This window comes from Struthio camelus, chromosome 24 (assembly GCF_040807025.1).
Source record: "Struthio camelus isolate bStrCam1 chromosome 24, bStrCam1.hap1, whole genome shotgun sequence".
Lineage (NCBI taxonomy): Eukaryota > Metazoa > Chordata > Aves > Struthioniformes > Struthionidae > Struthio > Struthio camelus.
Window position 1 is genome coordinate 2,989,756 of NC_090965.1, and position 23,078 is coordinate 3,012,833.

The window sequence follows — 23,078 nt, forward strand, 5'->3', positions numbered from 1 at the left end:
CTGTTCTCATCTGAACAAGCTGCTGCTCGTTGCTAGAAGATGCTGCTGCATGCACAAGGTCTAGTTTCTGGTGTTTGTGGAAACCACGATTCACAGCTAAGAATTTTGGCCGTAAGGTTGCTATTGCTTATTTCCAGGTTTAGGATGAAAGGACGTATGTGGATTAGAGTGAATGCATTACCATAACAGAAGTTTAAGCAGTTCTGTGAGAAATGAGTTCTGATTCTATTGCAGCTGTTTGACATTTTTAAATGAAATATGGAGTGAAAAAAACTATGCATTATGTTTTATTTTTTTCTAGGTTTCCCAGACAATTGGAGCTATGTCTTTCTCCATGCCTCGTGACTGGGATAATAGAACCATATACTTACATTCTTCTTTTTCTACAGGACAGCACTGCATCCCCCTTCATGGTTTGTAATCTTCCACTTGATTTTTCTGTCTTTGGCGTGGGGGGATGTGCTGGTTAACAGGAGGTGCTGTCTTGTCCTCCAGTCTCGGCTAGGTCTGCTAAGGAAAGGAAGCATGTGGCTATGTAGTGTGTCCGACTGCTTCTCCATCCCCTCAGCAGCTTTGGAACTTAATGTCCAATTTTGACAGAGGGGTAAATTTCTCAAACATACCAAGTTCCTATATCTGTAATGAAAAGATGTGGCAAAGTTGGAGAAGAGATAACAAAGCAGTGCTACAACTGAGAGAAAATTGGTAATTATTCAGCCCTCATCCGTTCCAGGATAGAACAATGAGCTTGCCGCTTTTCATGTGCGCAGCACACGCTGGACCGTGGCGAGCCAAACGGGAGATATGGGAGAGGAAAACAGATGGGAGAGGGGAGGGGAGAAAGTATTGAATTTGTAGGAGCTGGGTAAGAATAACACAGGGAAGTAGTGTTGGAGGCAACAGGATCCTAGTGCATAGGACACTATTTCACATAAGTTTTGCTTACAGAACAACTGTCCGGGTCACAGAGACTTGAGCGTTTTCTTAGCTGCTGTGGCTACTGGTGGAGTGAGTCCCGATTACTCAGCAGTACATTCTCCGTGCTTTCTAGCTCAGAATTTGCGTATATCAGACTAACAGAGACATGCTACAAATGGTATCATTTCAGGAGTGTAAGAAGCTATTTATCATTTCTTTCCTCTTGATACAGACTGCTGCTGCTCCAAGGACCTAGGTCTAGCCCTATCTTCCTGTTTTTGAGTCAGTATTAATATTGCACAAGTCATTTACTTCAGTTTGAAGTTATGATTAAAATCAAATAAGGCAATGCTTTCTAGTACCATATTTAGCTTACAGGCTGTATTTGAGTTGTACTGAATACTATGTTAAAAAGCTATGATTTACACAATGATTTTGACCTACTGTAGCAATGCCTGTCTATTTCAAAATCCTATTGTAAAAGCTATGAAAGCTTGACATTAGTAGTAGGTGGTGACTGTACAGCAGGAACTGGTTTTAACACTCATCCTCTCAGCTCTCCTTTTTCTCTGCTCATCTCTTGGCTTCACTTACGGATTCCACACAGTGTGCTCACTCATCCACTTGTTATGTGGTGAGGGGGGCATTACTCAGCACACTTTTCTTTGCCGTTTACCTACTTCTGTGCAAGCCTTTATCTTTCTTTTTAACCTTATTTTTAAAAATGAGCAGTGAAGAGTGAACAGATAAGAGTTAATTTGTACAGTTGTAGAACAAATAAAGTCTTTCACAGCTTTTTCTTATGTGCTACCACGGAAGAATTTTCATTATCTGTGCAGCTCTCATCAGTGCTGACATTGAAGAATTCCTTTTCCTCTCTCTCCCTCTCTCTCATGATAGTCATTAGCACAGAGCTGGATGAGTTGATGATGGAAGCCCAGCTGCTACAGGTTTCTCTGCCTGAAATACAGGAGCTGTACCAGATCCTATTCACAAAGCAAAGCCCTGTTCTGCAAACAGAGCAGAGGTCATCAGTTGGCCCAGCAAATGAAAAGGCAAGTGTCTGGCAGTGGCGATGAGATTGGGGTCACTTTTGAGTAGAGGCTCTGCCTGAACCCGTAAGCTTAGGTTTGTGCATGTGTCTGTACTTCCATGCAAATCAATCTTCCTTGTTCAGAAGAGGATAAGAAGTTGATAATTTAAAGAATTTGTTATAAATTAGTGAGTATCACTTGTGATTGAATGCACTTCTGCAACTTGAATCTGCTTTTTGTCATCATCCTCTGTATTTAAATACATCTGTTCTGATTTGAACAATGAAGCCTGTCCTGCAAGTAAGAGGCTTTCCTAGAAAGCTGCCTCTGAAGCAACGGACTCAGAGACAGGAAATGGGACTCTTTACTCTATACATTTCTGTCATTTGAATGTGACCCTATACTTGGCTTTTAGTGTTAGGTATAAGTGCAAAATGCTTGACGGAGGATGCTGCTGCCTTTCTATCATAAGTGGGATGTGGAAGGAGAAGGCAAGCCAAAGAATAATAGAGTACAATAAGTGTTAGTTGTGTACTTAGGATTTTGTACTTGTGTACTTATAATTACAATTTTGCCATAATATCTTTCCAATAGAATGAGTGCTGCCGAGGGAAAAAGGATGGAATTAGTTACATGGAGAGAAAACTAAAAAGGCGTTTTGAAAGAGAGAGCTTCTGTGATGAGAAGAGAGCAAGGGTAAAACAAATGAGAACACCAAAAAAGAAGAAACTGAAACTGAGTCACTCAAAAGATCTCTGCAATAACAGACTGGAGAGAGAGCGGGAGCGTCTTTTTGAGATGCAGCGTTCCAGTGAAAGCCACTTGTTTCCTTCAGATATGTCATTCTCTGAGCAGGAGGACTCCGAGGATGAAGATGCCATCTGCCCTGCTGTAAACTGTCTCCAGCCTGAGGGAGATGAGGTTAGTAGAGGCAAAGCCATTGTGGTGTACTGAATGCTGGGATCTCGGGGACTCAACTGCACTGAAATTGCTTCACTGCAGAAGTACTGCTTACAAAGAGAGTGCGAGGCACTTGAGAGATCCAAGGTGGTTGTGCAGCAGAATGACCTACCTCAGCCCCCTCTGGCAGGCACAGAGACAGCGTCTGCTGTTGTTAGCACACCTTTAGGGACGAACCTTCCCGCTTTCTCCCAGAGCAGCTTTTCAGCTGGGAATGAGGAAGGCAGGTGGACATCAAAAGATCTGCATGGAATTGGAGGAGGTGGGGTTGAGCAGTTGGCATATTCATTCATCTCTGCTCTCCAAACATGGGTGTAGTTAGACTTTGTGGATCCTGACCTTTGTATGGATAGGCACACTGTCTTGGAGCCTTGCACAGGTCATTCCGTACTGAAAAATGAAAAAGAAGGACATCTCCAGACAACTGAGAAGTGCTTCTTAGCACTTCAGTGCAACTGAGAACTTCATAGTGAAGTTGCCATCCATAATCTTGCTATAGGTGGGGAAGCAACAGGAGGAATGAGGGAAGTGTGCCCTTCTCTCAACTTTCGAGGACCTGGGTAGCAGGAGTCCAGAGGACGGTGAGCATAAGGTGAATATCCAGCATTAGTCAGTTGTAGAATGGGACAAGACCTGCTCATTTAAATAGATTAAAAGCCCCAGAATAACTAATAAAAGCTGCATTTATTTGTTTGGCCCTTCTCTGAACACCAGTGTGTCTGTTCTTAATAATTAGGTGGATTGGGTCCAGTGCGATGGCAGCTGCAACCAGTGGTTCCACCAGGTGTGTGTGGGCATCTCTCCGGAAATGGCAGAGAAAGAAGACTACATCTGCATCAGCTGCACTGGGAAGGACTCTCAATATCGGAAGTAAAGCCCCCCATAAAACATTCAGGACTTGAGTAAAGAAGGTTATCAGAGTTTCTCCGTAAAGCCACAGGGGCTGGCTTAAGAGCCAGACTGAAAATGGTGCTACTTCTATCCTCATGGGATCATTTTCCAGAACTCAGAATAATTTTTGACACTTTTGTATTTTCCCTTGATCTGTTTGTGGTTGTTGAGGTTTGAAATGCTGACTGTTTAGCAGGGGTTTCCACCAATTTGGAAGGCATTTGAAACATGCACCTTTTATTGTACAGCATTAAATTACCTCTCTGGGATTTACCGGCATATTTAATTCAGCTTGGTTTAGGTGCAAAAAAAACTGCACCATGAATTTTCCAATAAATCCTCTTTTGAGGAAATCCCTGTTTACTCTGTTAACTCTTTGGAGACTTTAGTTTTTTTCCACTTTGTTTTTTTGTAGACTAGGTTTATTTATCTGAGCAATAACTTCTATGTCTGGTTTCAGTGACTGGAATGACAATTCTGAACAGCGTGTTGCTTTTAGCATTGGTTGATGTACAGAAAGCAAATGTTAGATCCTAGTGTCACTGATGGCCCGGTGATGTAGAAGACAGAAAAAGCTCTGTAAAGTAATTGCCACAGCTGTATTTTGGCTTTCTCCTTTTTTGGGTAGCTTGTATCAAATGTTGCAGTTTATATTGTGGAATAAACCCCTGGTTATGTTATAAAATTAAATGTTGGTGTTTTTAGAGAGCTCAAAATGCAGTTTCATTTCCCTCTTGATTGCATTGATGGATTCTCATACTCAAGAGAAATCCCTCTTTAAAAAAAAAAAAAAAATCCCTAAAGGCAAAAGCCATGATATTTGCTTACCTTACTCATATTCAGGTTTGGGAGGAGAAAGCAGATCAAAATCTTACTCACACCAAAAGTACTTTTTAAAGTCTTCTTCAAAGCTTTTGCTAAATTGAAATTATTTACAGATTGGGTAATAAAGGGTCAAAACTAGGATTTGTGTTTTGGGGAAACTCACCTGGGAGGGGAAAGTGTGCGGCAGCTGCTTTTGTCAGCTTTTTCCAGTTGACCTCTAAAGGAAGGACTTTCCACCAGCTCGTTCAGCAGAGCACCTGCTAGTGGTCCACGGAGCGCTGCCTGGCCACATGCAGCTTCCTTTCAGCTGTTTTTGCTTGCATTCAGCTAAGAGCCTGAGGAATGAGGAAATCTCTAGAGAGGTTATGATTCTATCAAAGACTGCACTTAGGGACCATAAGCAAGGAGGGAAGAAGTGGGGGTGCAGCTGATGGCAGTAAAATGAGAATGTCCTGAGGGGAAGGGAATAAAATAGCCAAATGGTTCATGTCTGGGTGCTCAGTGGTGCCCAGAGGAAGAGAATAGGCACAAGAAATGGACAAAAGCAGTGTGTCAGCAGAGGAGTTGGGAGCACAGGAAAAGAGCAGCAGCGGTTCTGTATCAGAGAGGGACTAGACCTTTGAGGAGAAGTGGTTATTTCTTTCTTTCAACATGGGCTACACTGTAAATACACAGAATATAATCACTTCTTTTAAAGTGGACTGGTGCCAATGATGTGGCCCTCCATTGCCTACCAAAGACATAACATCTAAAGCAGTAGAAGATGGGAGATTTTTGTATCGGAGAGAGCGTTCTCCTTATGATGTCCTGTCATCACCAAAAACGTGGCAGTTCTGGTGTTCCCTCAGTTCCTGATCAAAAGGGAAATTGCTAGTAATTTTATCTCTGCCAATTTTGGATCTTTTCCATGAGCCGGAAGCATGCAGATCAATTGACTTTCTGGGTATACTGCAAAGCCTTCGTGCAGTATATGGCTGATAGTGACAAGTGGTGGAACTCTGTGTGGAATAAGAACTGTGTAAGAATTAGATTTTTCAGGGTTTTTGAGTGCTTCTTAGGCTTTTTAAGTCTCATGTTGATTTTTAACTAACTGTAGAGAGCATCTTCAGCCAAGCATAGATGATTTGTCTGAAATGAATGGTGGGGGGGAGGGGGGAAGACAACATGACCACAGTTACAACGTTAAATTAGTTAAATGTGCACATGCTTTCATATTAGAACTTCTCTGTATTATTTACTGTAAATACCAAAAGGATGTTATGTGATCTTGGTTGGATGGAGTCTTTGTGCAACACTAAGGTAACAGTCCAAGCTGTGGAAAAAAACTGATCGGTAATATCTGCCTTTCAAAGGGGGCAAATGAACAAAGTTAAAAAAGAGTTTTCACAGTGTTCTGATGTAGCTGAAAATTTTACAAAATTTTCTCTCACGGTATTCCTTTTATTTCTGTTGAAGAAATGCCTGTTTACCAAAAAGTGTTAGAGCAAATATGCTGCAGTTCATTTTAGGATTATGATTCACCATAGGACCAAGGGAAAGCTGTGAGGTCTTTTGGGCTTTTGAGGCAAAGGAAACCTTCGCGATCCTGACTGCATAATTCTTCGTCAAGATTAACGTGTGGTAGAATTACAGTGTAATGTTTTGTAAGTTACTACATCTTTTCTTTAAAATTTTCAAGGAATGGAAAACTTAGTCCCTGGGTAACCTGTGCCAATATATAGGGTATATTCTTAAAGACTGGCATCTTACTTCCTGGTAGAATTCAGGCGTGGGATTCTTGCCTCCCCAAGAACTGGTGGCTGGAAGTTACTGTGGAAGTAGTAGCGCCTCCTGTGCCGCAAGGCCACTTCCCCATGTGGATGCTTAAAACTTGATTAGGTCATTTTTTGACTGTGTTGAACTAAACGAGTAAGAGATTGGCTTTTTCCTTCGAGGTGGGCTCTTCTTTTGAGTGTCCTTTGCGTGTCCCTCCTCAGCGGAGATGCCAGTCATGGCAGAGCGCTTGCAGCAGCAGGGCCTCTTCGGGGCTATCAGCTGTCCCTGTCACCCCTCCTCTTGCCTGTTCTAAAATTCCTGAGGATAAACCAAAACAAAAAAAGAAAGGATCTCCCCACGCTGCTCTGCTCCCTTTGCTTTTTAGAATGAAGCAACTAGATACATGAATCTCCTTGGCTCCCTCAGGTCCTAATATTTTAATAAGAATAGTGATTCACCATAGCCTAGGTTATGGCTTGTAGAGGAGTTTAACCATAAAATAGATGGGACAAAAATGCGAATTTGAGGCAGAAAAATAGGACTTTATTTAAAGGCTTCCTGTTCCATTCTTCAGAAGCTGGGGTCGTATCCATCGTGCTGCTCCATGTGCATTTTTTCATGCCACATGAAGAGTACCAGAACAGGCTAACACATGCCCTGTTGTATCACACTGTTTTGGTCACAAGGTCCTTCAAACACGATGCCAGTAAGATACTTGACCTCAAGGAGAGGCGAGCGTTTGGCTCCACGTATTTAAAATGAAGACCATGGCACTGAAGGCATTGGTGCCCAGTTCCAGGACCTGGTTGCAAGGTTCCTAAATTGTTTGAATTGGACTTTCTAGCACTGAAAGAAGAACCATCTGTGGGGCAGGTCTTTGGCCCTGGCCCTCTAGGCTAAAGTACCAGAGCTGGCTTTGCTATCTTCAGAAGACAGGCAGTTTTGAAGGAAGCTTGGAATCAATGGTAACCAAACTGGTCACTGCATACCTAGATTCATGGCAGCGGCTGGGTATAGGCATGGATCTGCAGCCTTAGATCTTTGCAGAATGCTGCTTCTGAAGGTGACAAAACAGATTTTAGGACAGTTGTCATACGTCAATGCTTCCTAAATGAAGGTGTCAGAAGTGGAGCTGGTTTCCTTCAAACTCTTCCCTTCTACTACCTAACGCACCATCTGGTTTCTCCACGCAGATAATTGCATACACATTATTTATTTTCCACAGGCAGCAAACATTGTTGGAATTTAGCTATTGGCGTGACCAGTGGTTAGCCTTACTGGCCACTAGCAAAGATGGAAATCTGTGGAACAAAGCATATTGGGGAAAAGAGCATGCCAAGGATTTGGTGCAAATTCCTTCCTGTCTTAAAATAAACAACAAAATAATCCAGTCCTTCCCTTTCCCAGCATCTTCTGGGTGATGGTCCATGCTGAAAATGCTTCTTTGGGGTGGGGAAGACAGGAAAGGTACAAATATTTAGTGGTTAAAATGAGTTCCAGATACAGAAAAGGACATAATTTCTTATAAACAATACATGAATCCCCGATATTTCATATTCCAGTTGAAACTAGGGGATATAAATGGAATTCATTCAGGGAGGGGAATGTTCCCTTTACAGCTGTGGAGTCATGTGTTTGCACGTTAAATGTCACTAAGGAAAAAACAACCGAAATATCTCCTTTGTGCATCGCAGTGATTTGTTACTCCATCCCAAGGATGGGGATAAGCGGGTCTAATACTGATTAAATGCATATATATTCATATTAACAATGAAATAAATGCAGTTAATTTTGCAGAATGACACAAAAACTGTTTTCTATTACAGCTGACTGTGATGCATGGAGCATTGTTCAAATATTAGCGTATTTCAGGGAAAAGGGAGTTACAGTGAGGGACTTCAGCTGTAGGCCAGTTTCCTGGCAGGGCAGACAAAAGATCAGCGAAGAACAAGAGCAACAACAAATGTTGCAGTTGCTGTTTCTGCCAGCAGGAGAGATGTGTATGTAGGACAGGAACACACTTTTCACATGTTTCAGGCAGGGAATGTCTCCAGAACATACAGGGAGGAAGCAGCTACCTGGAAGCAAAATTAAGAAGTCGAGATGACTCTTCAGTCCTGTGATCTGGAAATAAATATAATTTTCCAAGAGAAGGGTTGAGGTACAGCCCTGAAAAATAGCTTTATCCTATGTTCAGGAGAAATGAAAAAGCCACGTTTAGAGAGTTGTCCTCTAGGATGTAAATACATCAGTCTTTGGAGGCGACAGTCCCACACCAAGAAGAGAATAAAAACTAGATGTAGAACAGGAGATAAAGCAGTCACACTAGGTTAATAATCCCCGAGGTTGAACATATAGCTTCTATGTGAGACAAACAAAAATGGAACATGAGCATCAGTGGGTTCCAGTAAAAAGAACTTGGGTAGAACAAGCAGATGTTTTATGAAGAAAACAAAGGAGTACGAGATACGCTTCTGGTTCCAAAATTCAAAGTGAAGCGAGGAATGTTTGCTTAAATATGGTTGGAAAGAAACATTGACATACCCCCAAATAAAAAAAAAAAAAAGTGCAGCGTCATCTGTATATGAAAGCACCTGACGTATCTCAAATTTTCCAAGTTCTGAAATGTTTGTCAAACCTACTACTTGCAGTAATGTTTTTAAAGGTCCTTGAGTTTTGAATTGCAATACCGGGTCAGATTTTTAACAGCGTGGGGGCTCAGCTCCTGAATCTATGAGAACTAGGCATCTAAAAACTTACAAACATCTATTTTGTAAAATGCAGTAAAAATGGTAGCTCCCTGTCTACAGCATATGCAGTTAGCTTGATGAGCTCTCCATCACACAGGGTTTATTAAGGATAAAACAGTGTTGTAGAATGTTTGTAGAGCGCGTAGGCTGCTTCAGTATCTGTTGGGCATTTGGGGTTTCATGTTCTTGTTGCTGCTTGAAGTTAAATCTTAATCCAGCTGGGGACTGGCCAGGCGTAGATTTCCTTGGCGTACTGGAGACGCTGGAGCGCGCTCCCCCCCCACCAAACATGCCAGTGTGCCTATGTATCATGTAATGTCTCATCCTCCTCATTCAGGCTGATGCTGTCTCTGCCCCTTGTGTTAGCCCTTACTTCTTTTGGAGGATTTTTGCTCGTTACACCAGTCCCATATCAGCTGTGCATCTTTCCATGGGGGTCCTCTGTAGTGCAGGTCCACAGGGGAGCTCAAAGGCTTCCCCTGTGCTAACCATGAACTGAAACACAGGAAGAAATGAGTTCGTTGTAAAATATCTTTTCACGCTAAGACTATAATCTTTTGCAGAGAATGAACTTAATATCCCTAAAGCACGTCTAAAGAAAAGATAAGTGGAAGAACACTTTTAGCTTTGAAGCAAAATAATATGGCACTTGAAATGTGAGCTCTACATTTGCTAGCTTTGGAGGAAGTATGTACGCAGATACTGTGCGTGAAGAGATCATGCAACGTACCAAACAGGTGGGACTTCAAACCTGAAAAAGCCTGGAAGATTCAAACAAATGTTATTTGTACAAATGGAAGGACAAGCTGGAGCATTCAGAGCGGTTGTACAGTGGCTTGGACAAAAAGAAGGATCACAGGCTAGATAAACCATGCTTTGGGGATACCCTTCCTATCCCCAAACTGCATCCTCATTTTCTGCAAAATCATAGAAATACAGAGGAAACACAGCTCTCGTTAGTAAGAAGGGACAAAAATGATCATAAGTACTTTATACAGACACATGGACGGTCACTTGTTACAGTGTTAGCCAGACAGCAACAAGGGTACTAGAGGGAAGTCTGGTCAAACAGTCCTAGAACTGTATCATTGATTTTAGTGCAGTGGGAATTTACCTACGGAGTCCACTAAACCAGAATATTAGGACAGGCCCAAGATGACTAGATTACCCTGGGCTTGTGAAAGCTACACCCTGCATAAACATGTATTTGGTCCTCCAGTAGAAGCAGTATTTTGGATTTGGAAGCACAAGAGAGAAAAGTCATCCCTCATCTCCTCACCGTCTCTAGCCCTAGCAAGGAATGTGGAAGCTCAGGGAGGCAAAGGGTGTACGGGCACATCATGGTCGTGCCTATAATTAAGAAGAGACAGGGTCTCTTCTCTGCTGGTGAATGCGTTTGTTGTGGCGTGGTTTGTAGCCATATTGCAGAAGTCTGCTCAAAAATACCAACCCAGAATAGTCTTGCCTGTATCGCTTATTGGGAATGATCTCTGCTGTCCCCAACTCGCTGGCTATTGCCTGGGAGAGCGCTTTTTGGCATGGGACTGAAACAGTGCTGGGCATTGCCTGAGCCTGTGCTCTGGCCCAGTTTAGTTTAGGCGGAAAGATGCCAACCCAGTTTTCCTAACTCTTTTAGAAAGTAAAAGCTAATTTCATGGCGCTGGGATGTTTTTAACTTGGTGTTGTGGTGGAATCATTTTACCTAACTGCAGCTGTCTGGAAAACATCTAGTCTAAGGAGAGAGGAGCGTCTGGAGAGTGAGTCAAGCAATCTCCACTGAACGCCTGTTTCGAATGTCAAGAGTCACCTTCTGGAGCAGCTACCGCGCTCTGAGCAACTACCTGGGCCTGGCGCGGTTGCAGTTAAGGCCCAGCCACTGTAAGCGAGAGCTGTGGACAATGGAAGCAGGTCCTAAACACCACTGCCCACACACAGAGGACAGGACAGCCAGGCTTGTGTTTCTGTAGTATTTTGAGTTGTCGTTTCTACTTGTAGAAAACTTTTTCTAGAATTCCAGAATTGATATGCATGCTTTATATCAGAATTTGCTTGCAGCTTTCTTGACAAGAACATTTCAAAATGTACTGCTGGGGAAAATTTCACTGGACACATTTATCCCAGTGGAAGGGACTTCAGTGCAGAGGAGGCCCGCAAAGCTGACTCGGAATACAGCAAAACACACAACAAGAGTAATGGGTGGATGGCGAAAGTATGTCTCTACGGGAGCATGGACTTGGGCACAAATAGCAAGGTACGCTTATTTATTAAATAGCACTAGGAAAAGACTAATAACCAAATATTCTTAATGGTTGCGTGTTTATTGCCAGGTGATCATTCGATAACCCTCATGTAGCTTTACAGCAGAAAGAAAACCCTGACAGAGTGACCAGGATAATGACACATTTTCTCTCAAAACAGAAATTCCCTCATGCTGGAGGGAGTCTAAGTTGTAAGAGACCTATAGGGAAGGAGTTACAAGTGCCTATCACAGCCAGACCAAACACGGGGTTAGCATGACTTCTTTATAGCACTTACTAGACTCACCCACTGTATTGGGCTATTTTTATATATGGATCACTGTCAACAGTTTCACTGTGGTTTTGCTGAAGAGGAATAAAGACCAAACAGTCATCCCCAGGAGTACCGTGCTCCAAGAAGAGTGGGACCTGCTAGTACCGTGCCAAAATGCACCTCTATCACCACATAATGTCCCTCAAGTGAGAAATCTGTTTTTGTATGTGTTCATATTGCTTTTTTTGGTACTTGTAATGATTTGTAAAATTGCTGACACTTCCTAAATAAACAGTTGTAAAAAAGGAGAGATGGAAATAGAGCACACTTTCCTCTTCCGTGCACACGCGGCTCTCGCTTTACCCACTGTTCATGACCATCGGTAACTGCCTTGCTCCTGCCTCGTAAGGCATGAGGGTTGCCCATTTTCACAGAATCACAGAACGGCCAAGGTTGGAAGGGACCTCTGGAGATCAGCTAGTCCAACCCCCCTGCTCAAGCAGGGTCCTCTAGAGCACATTGCCCAGGATCACATCCAGGCGGGTTTTGAATATCTCCAGCGAAGGAGACTCCACTACCTCTCTGGGCAACCTGTGCCAGTGCTCTGTCACCCTCACAGTCAAGAAGTTTTTCCCCGTGTTCAGATGGAACTTCCTGTGGTTCAGTTTCTGCCCATTGCCTCTTGTCCTGTTGCTGGGCACCACGGAGAAGAGGCTGGCCCCATCCTCTTGACACCCTCCCTTCACATACTTGTACACATTGATGAGCTCGCCTCTCAGTCTTCTCTTCTCCAGGCTCGACAGGCCCAGCTCTCTCAGCCTTTCTTCAGAGGAGAGATGCCCCAGTCCCCTCATCATCTTGGTAGCCCTCTGCTGGACTCTCTCCAGGAGCTCCCTGTCTCTCTTGTACTGGGGAGCCCAGAATTGGACACAGTACTCCAGGTGAGGCCTCCCCAGGGCTGAGGAGAAGGGGAGGATCACCTCCCTCCACCTGCTAGCAACACTCTGCCTAATGCACCCACCCCAGGATCCCATTGGCCTTCTTGGCCACAAGGGCACACTGCTGCCTCATGTTTAACTTGTTGTCCCCCAGCACTCCCAGGTCCTTCTCTGCAGAGCTGCTTTCCAGCAGGTCAATCCCCAGCCTGTCCTGGTGCATGGGGTTATTCCTGCCTAGGTGCAGGACCCTGCACTTGCCTTTGTTGAACTTCAGGAGGTTCATCTCCGCTCAGCTCTCCAGCCTGTCCAGGTCCCTCTGAAAGGCAGCACAGCCTTCTGGGGTGTCAGCCACTCCCCCCAGTTTAGTATCCTCAGCAAACTTGCTGTGAATGCACTCTGTCCCTTCCTCCAGGTCATCGATGAATATGTTGAACAAGACTGGACCCAGTACCCCAGTACCTCTGGGGGACACTGCTAGCTGCAGGCCTCCACTGCAGCTAGACTCTCCTTAGTAGACTCTGCACCACTGACCACAACCCTCTGAGCTCAGCCATCCAGCCAGTTCTCAAGCCACCTCACTGGCCACTCATCCAACCCACACTTCCTGAGCTTACCTAGGAGGATGTGATGGGAGACAGTGTCCAAAGCCTTGCTGAAAACCAGGGAGACAACATCCACTGCTCTGCCCTCCTCTACCCAGCCCGTCATTCCATCACAGAAGGCTATCAGGTTGGTCAAGCATGATTTCCCTTTGGTGAATCCATGCTGACTACTCCTGATCACCTTCTTGTCTTCCACATGCTTAGTGAGGACCTCCAGGATGAGCTGTTCCATCACCTTTCCAGGGATGGAGGGGAGGCTGACAGGCCTGTCGTTTCCTGGCTCCTCCTTCTTGCCCTTTTGGAAGACTGGCGTGACATTGGCTTTCTTCCAGGCCTCAGGCACCTCCCCTGATCTCCAGGCCCTTTCCAAGGTGATGGAGAGTGGCCTAGCGATGACATCCGCCAGCTCCCTCAGCACTCGTGGGTGCATCCCATCAGGGACCATGGATTTGTGGATGTCAAGTTTGCCTAAATGATCTCTAACCCAGTCCTCCTCCACCAAGGGAAAGTCTTCCCTTCTCCAGACCTTCTGCCTTATCTCCAAGGTCTGGAATTCCTCAGGACTGGCCTTAGCAGTAAAGACTGAAGCAAAGAAGGCATTCAGCAACTCTGCCTTCTCTATATCCTTTGTCACTAGGGCACCCGCCCCATTCAGCAGCGGGCCCACGTTTTCCCTAGTCTTCCTTTTGCTATTGATGTATTGGAAGAACCCCTTCTTGTTATCCTTGACATCTCTTGCCAGATTTAATTCCAACTGGGCCTTAGCCTTCCTTGCCGCATCCCTGCACGCTCTGACAACGTCCCTGTATTCCTCCCAAGTGGCCTGTCCCCTTTTCCACATTCTGTGGACTTCCTTCTTCTGTTGGAGTTTGGCCAGGAGTTCCTTGCTCATCCATGCAGGTCTCCTGCCCGCTTTGCTCGATTTCTTCCTCAGAGGGATGCACTGCTCTTGAGCCTGGAGGAAGTGATGCTTGAATATTAACCAGCTCTCCTGGACCTCCCTTCCTTCTGGGGCCCTACCCCATGAGAGTTCTCCAAGTAGGTCCCTGAAGAGGCCAAAGTTAGCTCTCCTCAAGTCCAGCATTGCCGTCCTACTCGTTGCCCTGCTCCCTCCTCGTAGGATCCTCAACTCCACCATCTCATGGTCACTGCAGCCAAGGCTGCCCCCAACCTTCACCTCTCCAACTAGACCTTCTTTGTTCGTTAGTACAAGGTCTAGCAGTGCACCTCTCCTTGTTGGCTCCTCCACCACCTGGGTCAGGAAGTTATCCTCAACGCTCTGCTTTCTTTTGCTACCTCCAAATATCACGTGCAGCGATGCTCAAACCTCCGAACATGAATCAAGAACTGGAGGCTTAAATTAACTCCCAGCTGTGCCGCGGCTCAGACCCACCTGAGCCACGCGCTTGTAACCTGCCGCCCTGCACCCTGCTGCAGCGCCCAGACCAAGCGCTGGGCCTGCTCCCAGGCCAGCCAGGCGCTTTGGCAGCACTGGCGGCATCTTTTTAAAAGCAGCCGCAGATGTGAATTTACAGCGTTTATAAGCCAAATTGAAGTATTTGCGCGTAGGACGCTACCTCTATGCCCCTTAGCAGATGGCCCCGGCTTTTCATGGCAAGCTTTCTCCTCCTTGTGCTTGAGCTAAACCATCTCTTAGGGCTGCTTAAGAGCTCTGTAAAAATCACAAGCCTCCCGTTGGGCCAAGGGCAGCGCTGGCACCGGTGAGGCCGGCGGGGCGCCGAGCGCTGGGCTGGCGGCACCCTGCGCGGGTGGAAGCAGAGGTGCCCGCGGGGGCGAGCGGCCCCCTCGGCACTCGTGCTGACCCCCCGTTGCCAACCACCGCAGCAAATTTTTGCCGTGACTCTAACTGGGGCCTTTGCAGCCCCGTTTCTCTCTGCCGGCTCCAGAGGCCTCAGCCCGGGCAGCGCCCCCGGACCAGCCGCCTCCGCGGAGGCGCTTCCTGCCGGCCGCCGCCGAGCTGCCGAGAAGCGGCGCTGCCGCAGGCGGGCGCGGGGCTGCGCGGGCCGCGCGGCTCGCTGGGCTGCGGCCCCGCCGGCCGGCTCGGGCCGGGGCCGCCGCCATTTCGGCGCGCGGTCGCCGCAGTTCCCCGCCGGGCGGGCGGGGGGCGCTGCGGGCCGCGGGGGCGACATGGCGGCCGCGGGGGCGCCTCTCCCGCCGGGCCGCGGGGCCCTGTCGGCGGCGGCGGCGGCGAGGGCGCCGCGCGGCGGGGGGCGGGGCGTGCGTGCGTGCGTGCGTGCGTGCGTGCGTTTGGCGCGCGCGGCGGCCCGTAGCCCGCGCGCGGCCGGCGGCGGTGGCGGCGGCCGGCGGGGGGCGGGGGCGCCATGGCGGGCGCGGCGGCGGCGGCGGGCGGCGCGGTCGGCGGCGGGCCGGGGCCGGTGGCGCAGGGCCTGAAGGAAGCGCTGGTGGAGACGCTCACCGGCATCCTGTGTCCGGTGCAGGCGGTGCGCGCCGCCGCCGAGGAGCAGGTGAAGGTGCTGGAGGTGACGGAGGGTGAGTGTGGGCCGGGCCGGGCCGGGCGCGGGCGGGTGGCGGCGCCTCCCCCTCAGGGCCCGCGGCGGGCGGGCGGGCGGGCGGCCGGCGGCGCGGGGCCCGGCCCGGCCCGGGGCAGGGGCCGCCTCGCCGTGCCCGCCCCGGAGAGGCGCCGCCATCGCCTCGCAGCGCAGCGGCCGAGCGCACCGGGCGTCTCTGCTCGAGCCCAGCGCCGAGCACCTCGCTCGAAACTTCCAGCCTCAACTTTCTTGCCCGCGGGGAAAGCAGAAATACCCCGGGAGCTGTTTTCATACAGATTCGACGTTTTGCACCCAGTCTCTTTTAAACGAGTTACGCATCAGCTCGGAAATGCACCTGCGGGTTAGCATGTGTTTAATTTTTGCCAGGCGCACCTACGGGCTTCAGCCTGCTGGGGAAGCTGCTGGGTGTTGCACCGAGACACACGGCCCAGTTTCTTCAGGGTGTTTGGGCGCTACTCTGGTCGGGGTTGGAGACAGCCTTTGGACAATGTGTTGCTCGCAAGCTAGGTGAGAAGGGAGGTGAGCAAGGATGGAGCGGTCTAAATTCACTGCTACTAGGATGTTGGGAGGGGTTGAGAGTGGCTGGCGATGCAGCAGGCCTGCTGCTTTGGCCACCTCTTTCCACTTGAGCCAGAATCCCCCCGGGATGTTCACGCAGTGGTCGTTGAAAGTCTTCCCCCAGCGCCTTTTGTCTAGCGGGTCTGTCCCGCTCTCGCAGAGTCCTCTCTGCTTCCAGAAGTTTGCGCGCCCATGTGTGCGGCCACGTCCTGCAGGTCTTCACCTGTAAGTGGCTTGTTTAGGTTGGATATGGTCAGACGTAGCCATTCCCTTGTCTTAATCTGAAGCTCCTCCATTAGAGCTTCTGGGTGTTTGAGTGTTAACTGTGGAGTGGTAAGGACATAAGCAACACTGGAACTGGATGGCAACTGGCTTGTGACTTTCAAAAGCTAGTGCTTAAAAGAGCAAGTGCCTCCGGTTCAAACACTGTCTCTGGTTCTTCCTGTACTCATTTGACCTTTTTGTGGTTGCAGTACACTAGTTCATGAACTTAGTTTTTTCTCTTGGGAGAAGCTACACTTAAAATGTTGTTGATGGCTGTATTTTATTTCACATAGGCTCCTGTTTTAGGACCCGTCCCAGAAGAGTGGAATTTGTCAAAGCCAGTGGGAAATTTGCTGGTAGCCCTCTGTTACAGGAGCTAGGCACTGAAGAGTGAGATGTTGTAGGTCCTGTTTCCAAGTTGTGTACGTTGATGTCTCCTCTCCGCATGGGCCCTTCTGGAAATTTTACCTTAAAGTAGGAAAGCTGTTTATGAAGTATTTTCTAGTTCTTCTACTCCACAGCTTTAGTTCAGAAATGCTATCAAAGGAAACTTACAGTAAAGAGAAGGCAAAATGTAAGGGTGCAAATGGGTCAAGAATAGCATCGTGATTACGTTACCCTGAAAATGAAACTGAGGGTGATGAAAGGAAGGTGAACTGATCACGTTTCCTATTATGCAGTCCTTTCATGTGTGTTACTCTCTCAGATTAAGGCTTCCTTGTAGCACGACTAGGAAATTTGTGTGTTGCCACCGTAGCTGTTGGAGGTTTTAATCAGTGATTAGATGGCATTACAGTAGTGTGATTCTGGAATTGCTAAGAGGTTCATTGCCCCGTAGGGCTCTTGCCTTGCATAGCCTTGCATTGCATGCTCTTCAGCAGCAACTTGTGTTTTTTAAATAATCTGAATGTTAGCACAAGAAAGCAAACCACATTTGTCTGATAGTTTGAGTAGCAGTTAAATTTCCAGAAAAGAACATTTTCTTAGCAGTCTCTTGATGATAGATGTCATTAAGGTCCCTTTGAGAGCCTAGAAAGGCAACAAAATTACGGTTTGTGGATAACTTTTGATACATTCTTCTTCAATGAAATATTCAGGGGAAGAGGAATGGAGTTGTCTGTGCCTTCTCTTTTACAAATATCCTAAAATCATGCAACAGTTCTCTGCAGTCATAATCCCAGTACCGCAGGAGTCTCTCTTGGGACCTGTCCTGTTTAACATCTTTACCAGTGACTTGGAGGAGGCAAAGAAATACACTCTCCTTAAGGTTGCAGATAACCCCACATTGGGGAGGGACTGGTTGATATGCTTAATGGCAGGGCTGCCATCCAGAGGGTAGTAGAGAGGCTGGAGAAATGGTCCGACAGGAACCTCATGATATTTGGCAAGGACAAATGCAAAGTTCTGCACCTGGGAAGGACGAACCCGTTGCAAGGACACTGACTGGGGAGCAGCTCTGCGGAAAAGGCCCTGGGGATCTTAGTGATTAGTTGAATGTGAGCCAGCAAAGAAGGCCACCTGCATCCTTGATTGTGTGAACGGAATCAAAAGTAGTTACTAGGCCTCTCATCCGCACTTCTTAAACCACATCTAGAATACTGTGTCCAGTTTTGCAAGCCCCTTTACAGCAAAGACCTCAGTAAACTGGACTGGGTTCAGTGAAGGGTCCCCAAGATGATCAGCTAGAGAAGAGAAAGCTTTGGGGCAGGAGGGGACCTGACAGTAGCTTCTGAACGCTGTGAGGAGGTTGTTAGGGCATCGAGGGCAGTGGGGAAGGATGAGATAAAATGGATACAAATCGAAACAAGAGAGGTTTGCATATAAGGAGCAATTTTTTTCACTGTGAGGACAGTCGTGCTTTGGAGCAGATTGTCCAGAGATGTTCTGCAGTTTCCATCCTTGGAGATATTCAAGTCCTAACCGGAAAAAGCTCTGAGCAACCTGGTCTGATCCTTTTGACCCTGCTTTGTTGACGAGGTTGGACTAGAGACCTCCCAAGGTCCCCTCCAGCCTGAGTTATTCTGTGCTTCTTGTGATTCCTTCTCTCTTGCCTTAGTCAAGGAGCGTGGAAAGAGTATTGCTATCTTTTCCTTTCTGTACTTTGATATGGAGAAACTTGCCAAAAAGGAAACTTAAGAGAGGAGCTAAAGGAATAAAATGTTTAACAACACCTTATTATTGGGGTAAAGAAATGTAGATTGTGTCTGTCAAAAATATTTTAGAGAAACCAAAAATCTAGTATGATTAAGCAGAAAGAAGCTGTTGAAGGTAAACATGAGGGCCTTAGAAAAGAGCGTAAGTGTTGGTACTTTTGATGAAAAATATATGAGGTAGGCCAGAAAAATTGAGGAAAGACTTGTTAAAGACACGAAATATAGCAGAAGCAGAAAGCATTTCAGAGAGTTTACATAGCCACCAGATGTTGGAAGTGGAAAAGGTATGTTCAGGGACCACAGAAAAGCTAAATTCCTGATGTTGCTATTCCTTTAGGTTGCTGTGTTGGAAGACCTCTTTACAGCAGGCACGTTGGAGAATCCATGTCAAGTTGAAGCATGAGTAGGAGACGTCTCACTTGGTCAGTTTACTTTAAGCAGCAAGTGCTACATGATGAATCTCCAGGAGTTTTAAAGGCCCTCAAATATTAAATTACTGTGCTATGAATTATGTTATAAAACTTGCCACTAATGTGATTTAGGGACCAGATAAGGGTAGGTGAGTAACTGTGAGGTCAGCTTTTAATAAGGACTCTGAGGTAAGGAATAGAGGGATGGATGTTGGGGTGGTTATAGGTCATCAGGTATGGCTTTTGCACTGTCTGCAGTGCTTAAAATTATGTCAAGAAGTGGAACGAGTAGACCTGGATACATGTGATTTTTGTGGCAGAGTCAATGTATGTTTAATAGAAGTGCTGTTTGAAGGAGTGCTGGGCTTGTCAGAAAGCTTTTAGAAAGTTTCCTTTCAGAAACTTTTCACAGAAATTAAACAGCTGTGGACAGGTCTTGAATTAATAACCAATTAAAAGCTTGGATACAGGACTTTGTAGAAGTGACTTGTCATATTCCCCACTGGAGGGAGATAGCTAAGGTCCCACATGAAGCTGTACTGGGGTCTGTGCTGTTCAACACGTCCATCAGTGATGTGGAAAAGAGTGAGCAGTGGTGGTGCTGGTAGTACTATGCTATTCAGTTTGGAAGTGGAAACTGGTGGCAAAGAATTGCAGAATAATTTCACAAAAGTGAGTGGTGGCATGTGCAAGTGGAAAATGCAAGTCAGTGTTGATAAATGCAAATTAACGTTTGGGGAGGAGGAGAAGACAGCCCAAATGATACCTAAAAAGTAATGGGCTATAATATCTATTACCACTTGGAGAAGAGATGCCAGAGTTAGTGTGGGGAGTTCCCTGAAAATGTCCATTCGCTGCTCTGCAAGGCAAATGGAGCGGTAAGAAGGGAACAGAGAACAAAGCGCGACAGCAAATTCCTCATGCTTCTATGGTTTGAGTGCAGCATGCATTACTGGCTTGCTGCTTTCAGAAGGGATAAAGCAGAGTAGTGAAAATGCAGCAGAGATGTGCAGAAGGGTGGAACAGCTGCTGCTCCAAGAAAGACCAAATAAATTGACTTTGCAGCCGGAGAAAGAGCTAGCAGAGATGGAGTTGCTAAAATCCTAAGTGACAGAGAAGGTGAGTGAGGAGTGGTTATTTGTGACTTCTCATAAGGCAAGAGCAAAGGTAGCATCAGGTAAAAATGAACATAAAACAAGTAAAAAGGTAGTAGTTTGTTTTTTTTTGTTTACAGACCGTGGAACTCATTGCTGTTGATGCTTTGAATATTACAGGTAGAAATAATTTAAATGTGATTTGACACTTTTGGAGGAAAAAGTCATTAAGAACCATTAAACATACTGGTATGGATACAGCATTTGTTTCAGGAGGGTCTTAATCCAGAGACTGCTAGGGAACTGTATTGGGGGGAGTATTGTTCTGCCCTAGCCTCTTTTCTTAAGCCACTTGGGAGTTCGGTTGTGTAATACAGTTAAGCCAATATAGCAATCGGCTCTCATGGAGGGGGGAATCTTGCTATGGATTGCATGCTCCCTTGTGCTAGCAGGGTTTAGCCAGGTCAAGACTACTCAATTTTTTTGTAGGGGTAAAAGGGACAACTTGGTGGTTGAACGGTACTACTGTATGTCCCTCTACTGTGACTTGACTCTGCTGTTGGCTTCCTGGTGGTGAAGTGGGGATAGCGTTCCCATTCCCTGTTTTGTCCACTTAACTTAAGCCCTTCATGCATCACCTTTTATGGCATATGTGTATATACAATGGCTAACATACTGTGACTTAAACAATTCTGTAACATTTAAAAAGAAAGGTCTCTTTCTCCAATTCTTGCTGTACTGGAGATGGTTTTGCCTCTAAGCATTCTCCGAGAACGCTGGAACATGTGTAGTGACCACTCTGCTAAATGAGGTGTATGGTGCCTGTCCAAAAGGAGGGATCGTACTTTTAACCTGTTAAGAGGAACAGTGTCTATAATGTGCTCCTCTGAACTATGCTGATATGGAATTTTAATGCCAACTTCTTATACATTTGAAAAATACTTGCAGCTGAGGCTGATGTTATAGCACTATAATTGGGAAGGGCACGCTGTTTTTTCTTTGTATGTAACAAATTTGAGTTTTACAGTGACAGCGTTGAGTCTCTGAGCTGTTGGCTCTTGTGCTGGTGATACACAAATGGCTGCAGACTGGATACTCGCCTTTCTTTTGTCTGTCTAGTTTGTGTGTTTCTGTTTCCCCTTTTTGAAGATAGAACATTTATTTCTAGGGCTATCTTCAGCTTGGCTATTTTTGACATAACCTAGTATATAACCTAGTATTGTGGAAGCAGGGATTATGGACAATTTACAAATGTGCCCACACTTTGTAGTCTTATAGATGGTGTCTTGATTGTAACTTGAATTCCAGTGGAGTGGATGATGGGCACAGGTGGATGGAAGTCCTGTGAATGGATTACTTGAGCTGAACTTTTAACCGGGAGTCCTAGTGGGAAATCAAAACAGGAAGCACTCTCCTTGGGACACATGATGCACGATTTTCAGACAGACTGGTTACTCACAGCAGCAAATTGCTTTCGCTGTGAAATGCTAAGAAACGTGTTGACTTTTGTGAAAAGTTGTGATGAGTGTTTAGAAGTGAGATACCTGAAACCACCACAGCTATTTGAGAAGCTTGACTGTAATCTTTCTGTTCTTCCCTGAGAAATGGGGAAGATGTAGCTGTAGTTTTCAAAGGTGTCCTGAAAATAAGTGAACGCTTCTGGAGCAGTCATTTGGTTTCGTGATGGATGCTGATGGACTTCAAAGAAACTGTGGAGTTTGAATTCATATAGTGAGTAAAAATTACAACTAAACATTAGGTAGTTACTCAATATTTCTTCCTATTAACTCCAGACTTTCTTCCTTTCCTATCTGCAAATGCCTTCCGTCTTCTGCCTTGCTCTGACCTCGTAGCTGACCCAGCTTTGAGCAGGAGGTTGGACAAGATGACCTTCTGAGGTGTCTTTCAACCTGAATTACTCTCTGATGATGCCAATGAACGCTGGTCCTGTGGAAAACACCGTGTGTGACCGTGTTGTTAAAGACTGTGAGGCGCAAGGGATGGGCAGACATTGGGTAAAGAGAACCTAATTTCTGATACTTCTGAAGTTGTCGGATCTGGTCTTGGCACAATTGCATTGTTTTAGTTCGGAGTGCTGGCAATCATGCAGCAGTGGATTGACCTGGGTTGGCTGTGACAACTACCATGGCCTGTTTTTCAGCCAGTGCTTATCTTTGCCCCCCAGCAGAGACAACTGAGAGGGACCTGTAGCTGCTCCTGAATCATTTGAGTGTGGTCCTATTAGGCTGAACTTAATTGGCGCTGGCTGACTTTAACAAGCTAGGCTGTGAAGAGCACTGATTGCCTAGAAAGTCCTGCTCATTTATTCCTCCCTGCTTGTCTAATAATAATTTTTTTTTGGTCTGGTCTGCCTTCATTTCTCAGAAAAGTTGTGGGTGGAGAGCTAGTAGGTTATGTCACCTGGTTATGCAGTAGATGAAGCTTGGTTGTGAAGGAGGACAGTTTGAGAGCAGGATTTTATTAATGTCTCCTTAATGGAGAGGTGAAACAGAGTAGGGATGAAATATATTTGCTAAATGCCCCATGTATCAGGCCCTCTATTAAAAGTTGCTAATCTTTTGTTTTTACAAATTTTATTTTGGGAGGAAGACTTGATGTTTCTGTTGTATCAGATATAAAAAATGGAAGTGAAAGAAGCGCTTAGGAAGAGATGCATTTGAATTGCATTTATCTGCAGTACAGATAGAAAGCTCCCAGCCAATGAAAAGGAGAAAAAAGAGTTTTAAAAAAAAAAAATTTTTGAAAAAAAGAGAAGAGGAGACAGCAAACTATATGCTGATCGATCTAACTTCAATCCCTAGAAAGGTTCTTGGAGCAGATCACTAAAAAGTTTGCCAGTGTCTATAACATAATAGGATGCTAA

The 23,078-nt window shown here is 46.0% G+C and overlaps 2 protein-coding genes across 4 annotated transcripts in view; both read left to right on the top strand.

Annotated features, from left to right (window-relative positions):
• The window catches only part of KDM5B (lysine demethylase 5B), a 68,767-nt gene extending 56,815 nt beyond the window's left edge, over nt 1-11,952 (top strand). For both annotated transcript variants that reach the window (XM_068918078.1, XM_009667368.2), the window contains exons 24-27: nt 302-413; nt 1,819-1,973; nt 2,547-2,873; nt 3,649-11,952. In XM_068918078.1, the coding sequence (XP_068774179.1) occupies nt 302-413; nt 1,819-1,973; nt 2,547-2,873; nt 3,649-3,786 (732 nt within the window). In that variant the 3' untranslated portion in view covers nt 3,787-11,952. The remainder of the gene's footprint in view (nt 1-301; nt 414-1,818; nt 1,974-2,546; nt 2,874-3,648) is intronic.
• A 3,574-nt stretch (nt 11,953-15,526) lies between these two features.
• Nucleotides 15,527-23,078, top strand: part of IPO9 (importin 9) — a 46,227-nt gene continuing 38,675 nt past the window's right edge. Inside the window, exon 1 of one of the 2 annotated variants that reach the window (XM_068918544.1) lies at nt 15,527-15,695. In XM_068918544.1, the coding sequence (XP_068774645.1) occupies nt 15,527-15,695 (169 nt within the window). Of the gene's footprint in view, nt 15,696-22,056; nt 22,210-23,078 lie in introns of those variants that run through there. The other variant, XM_068918545.1, reaches the window with a different exon arrangement.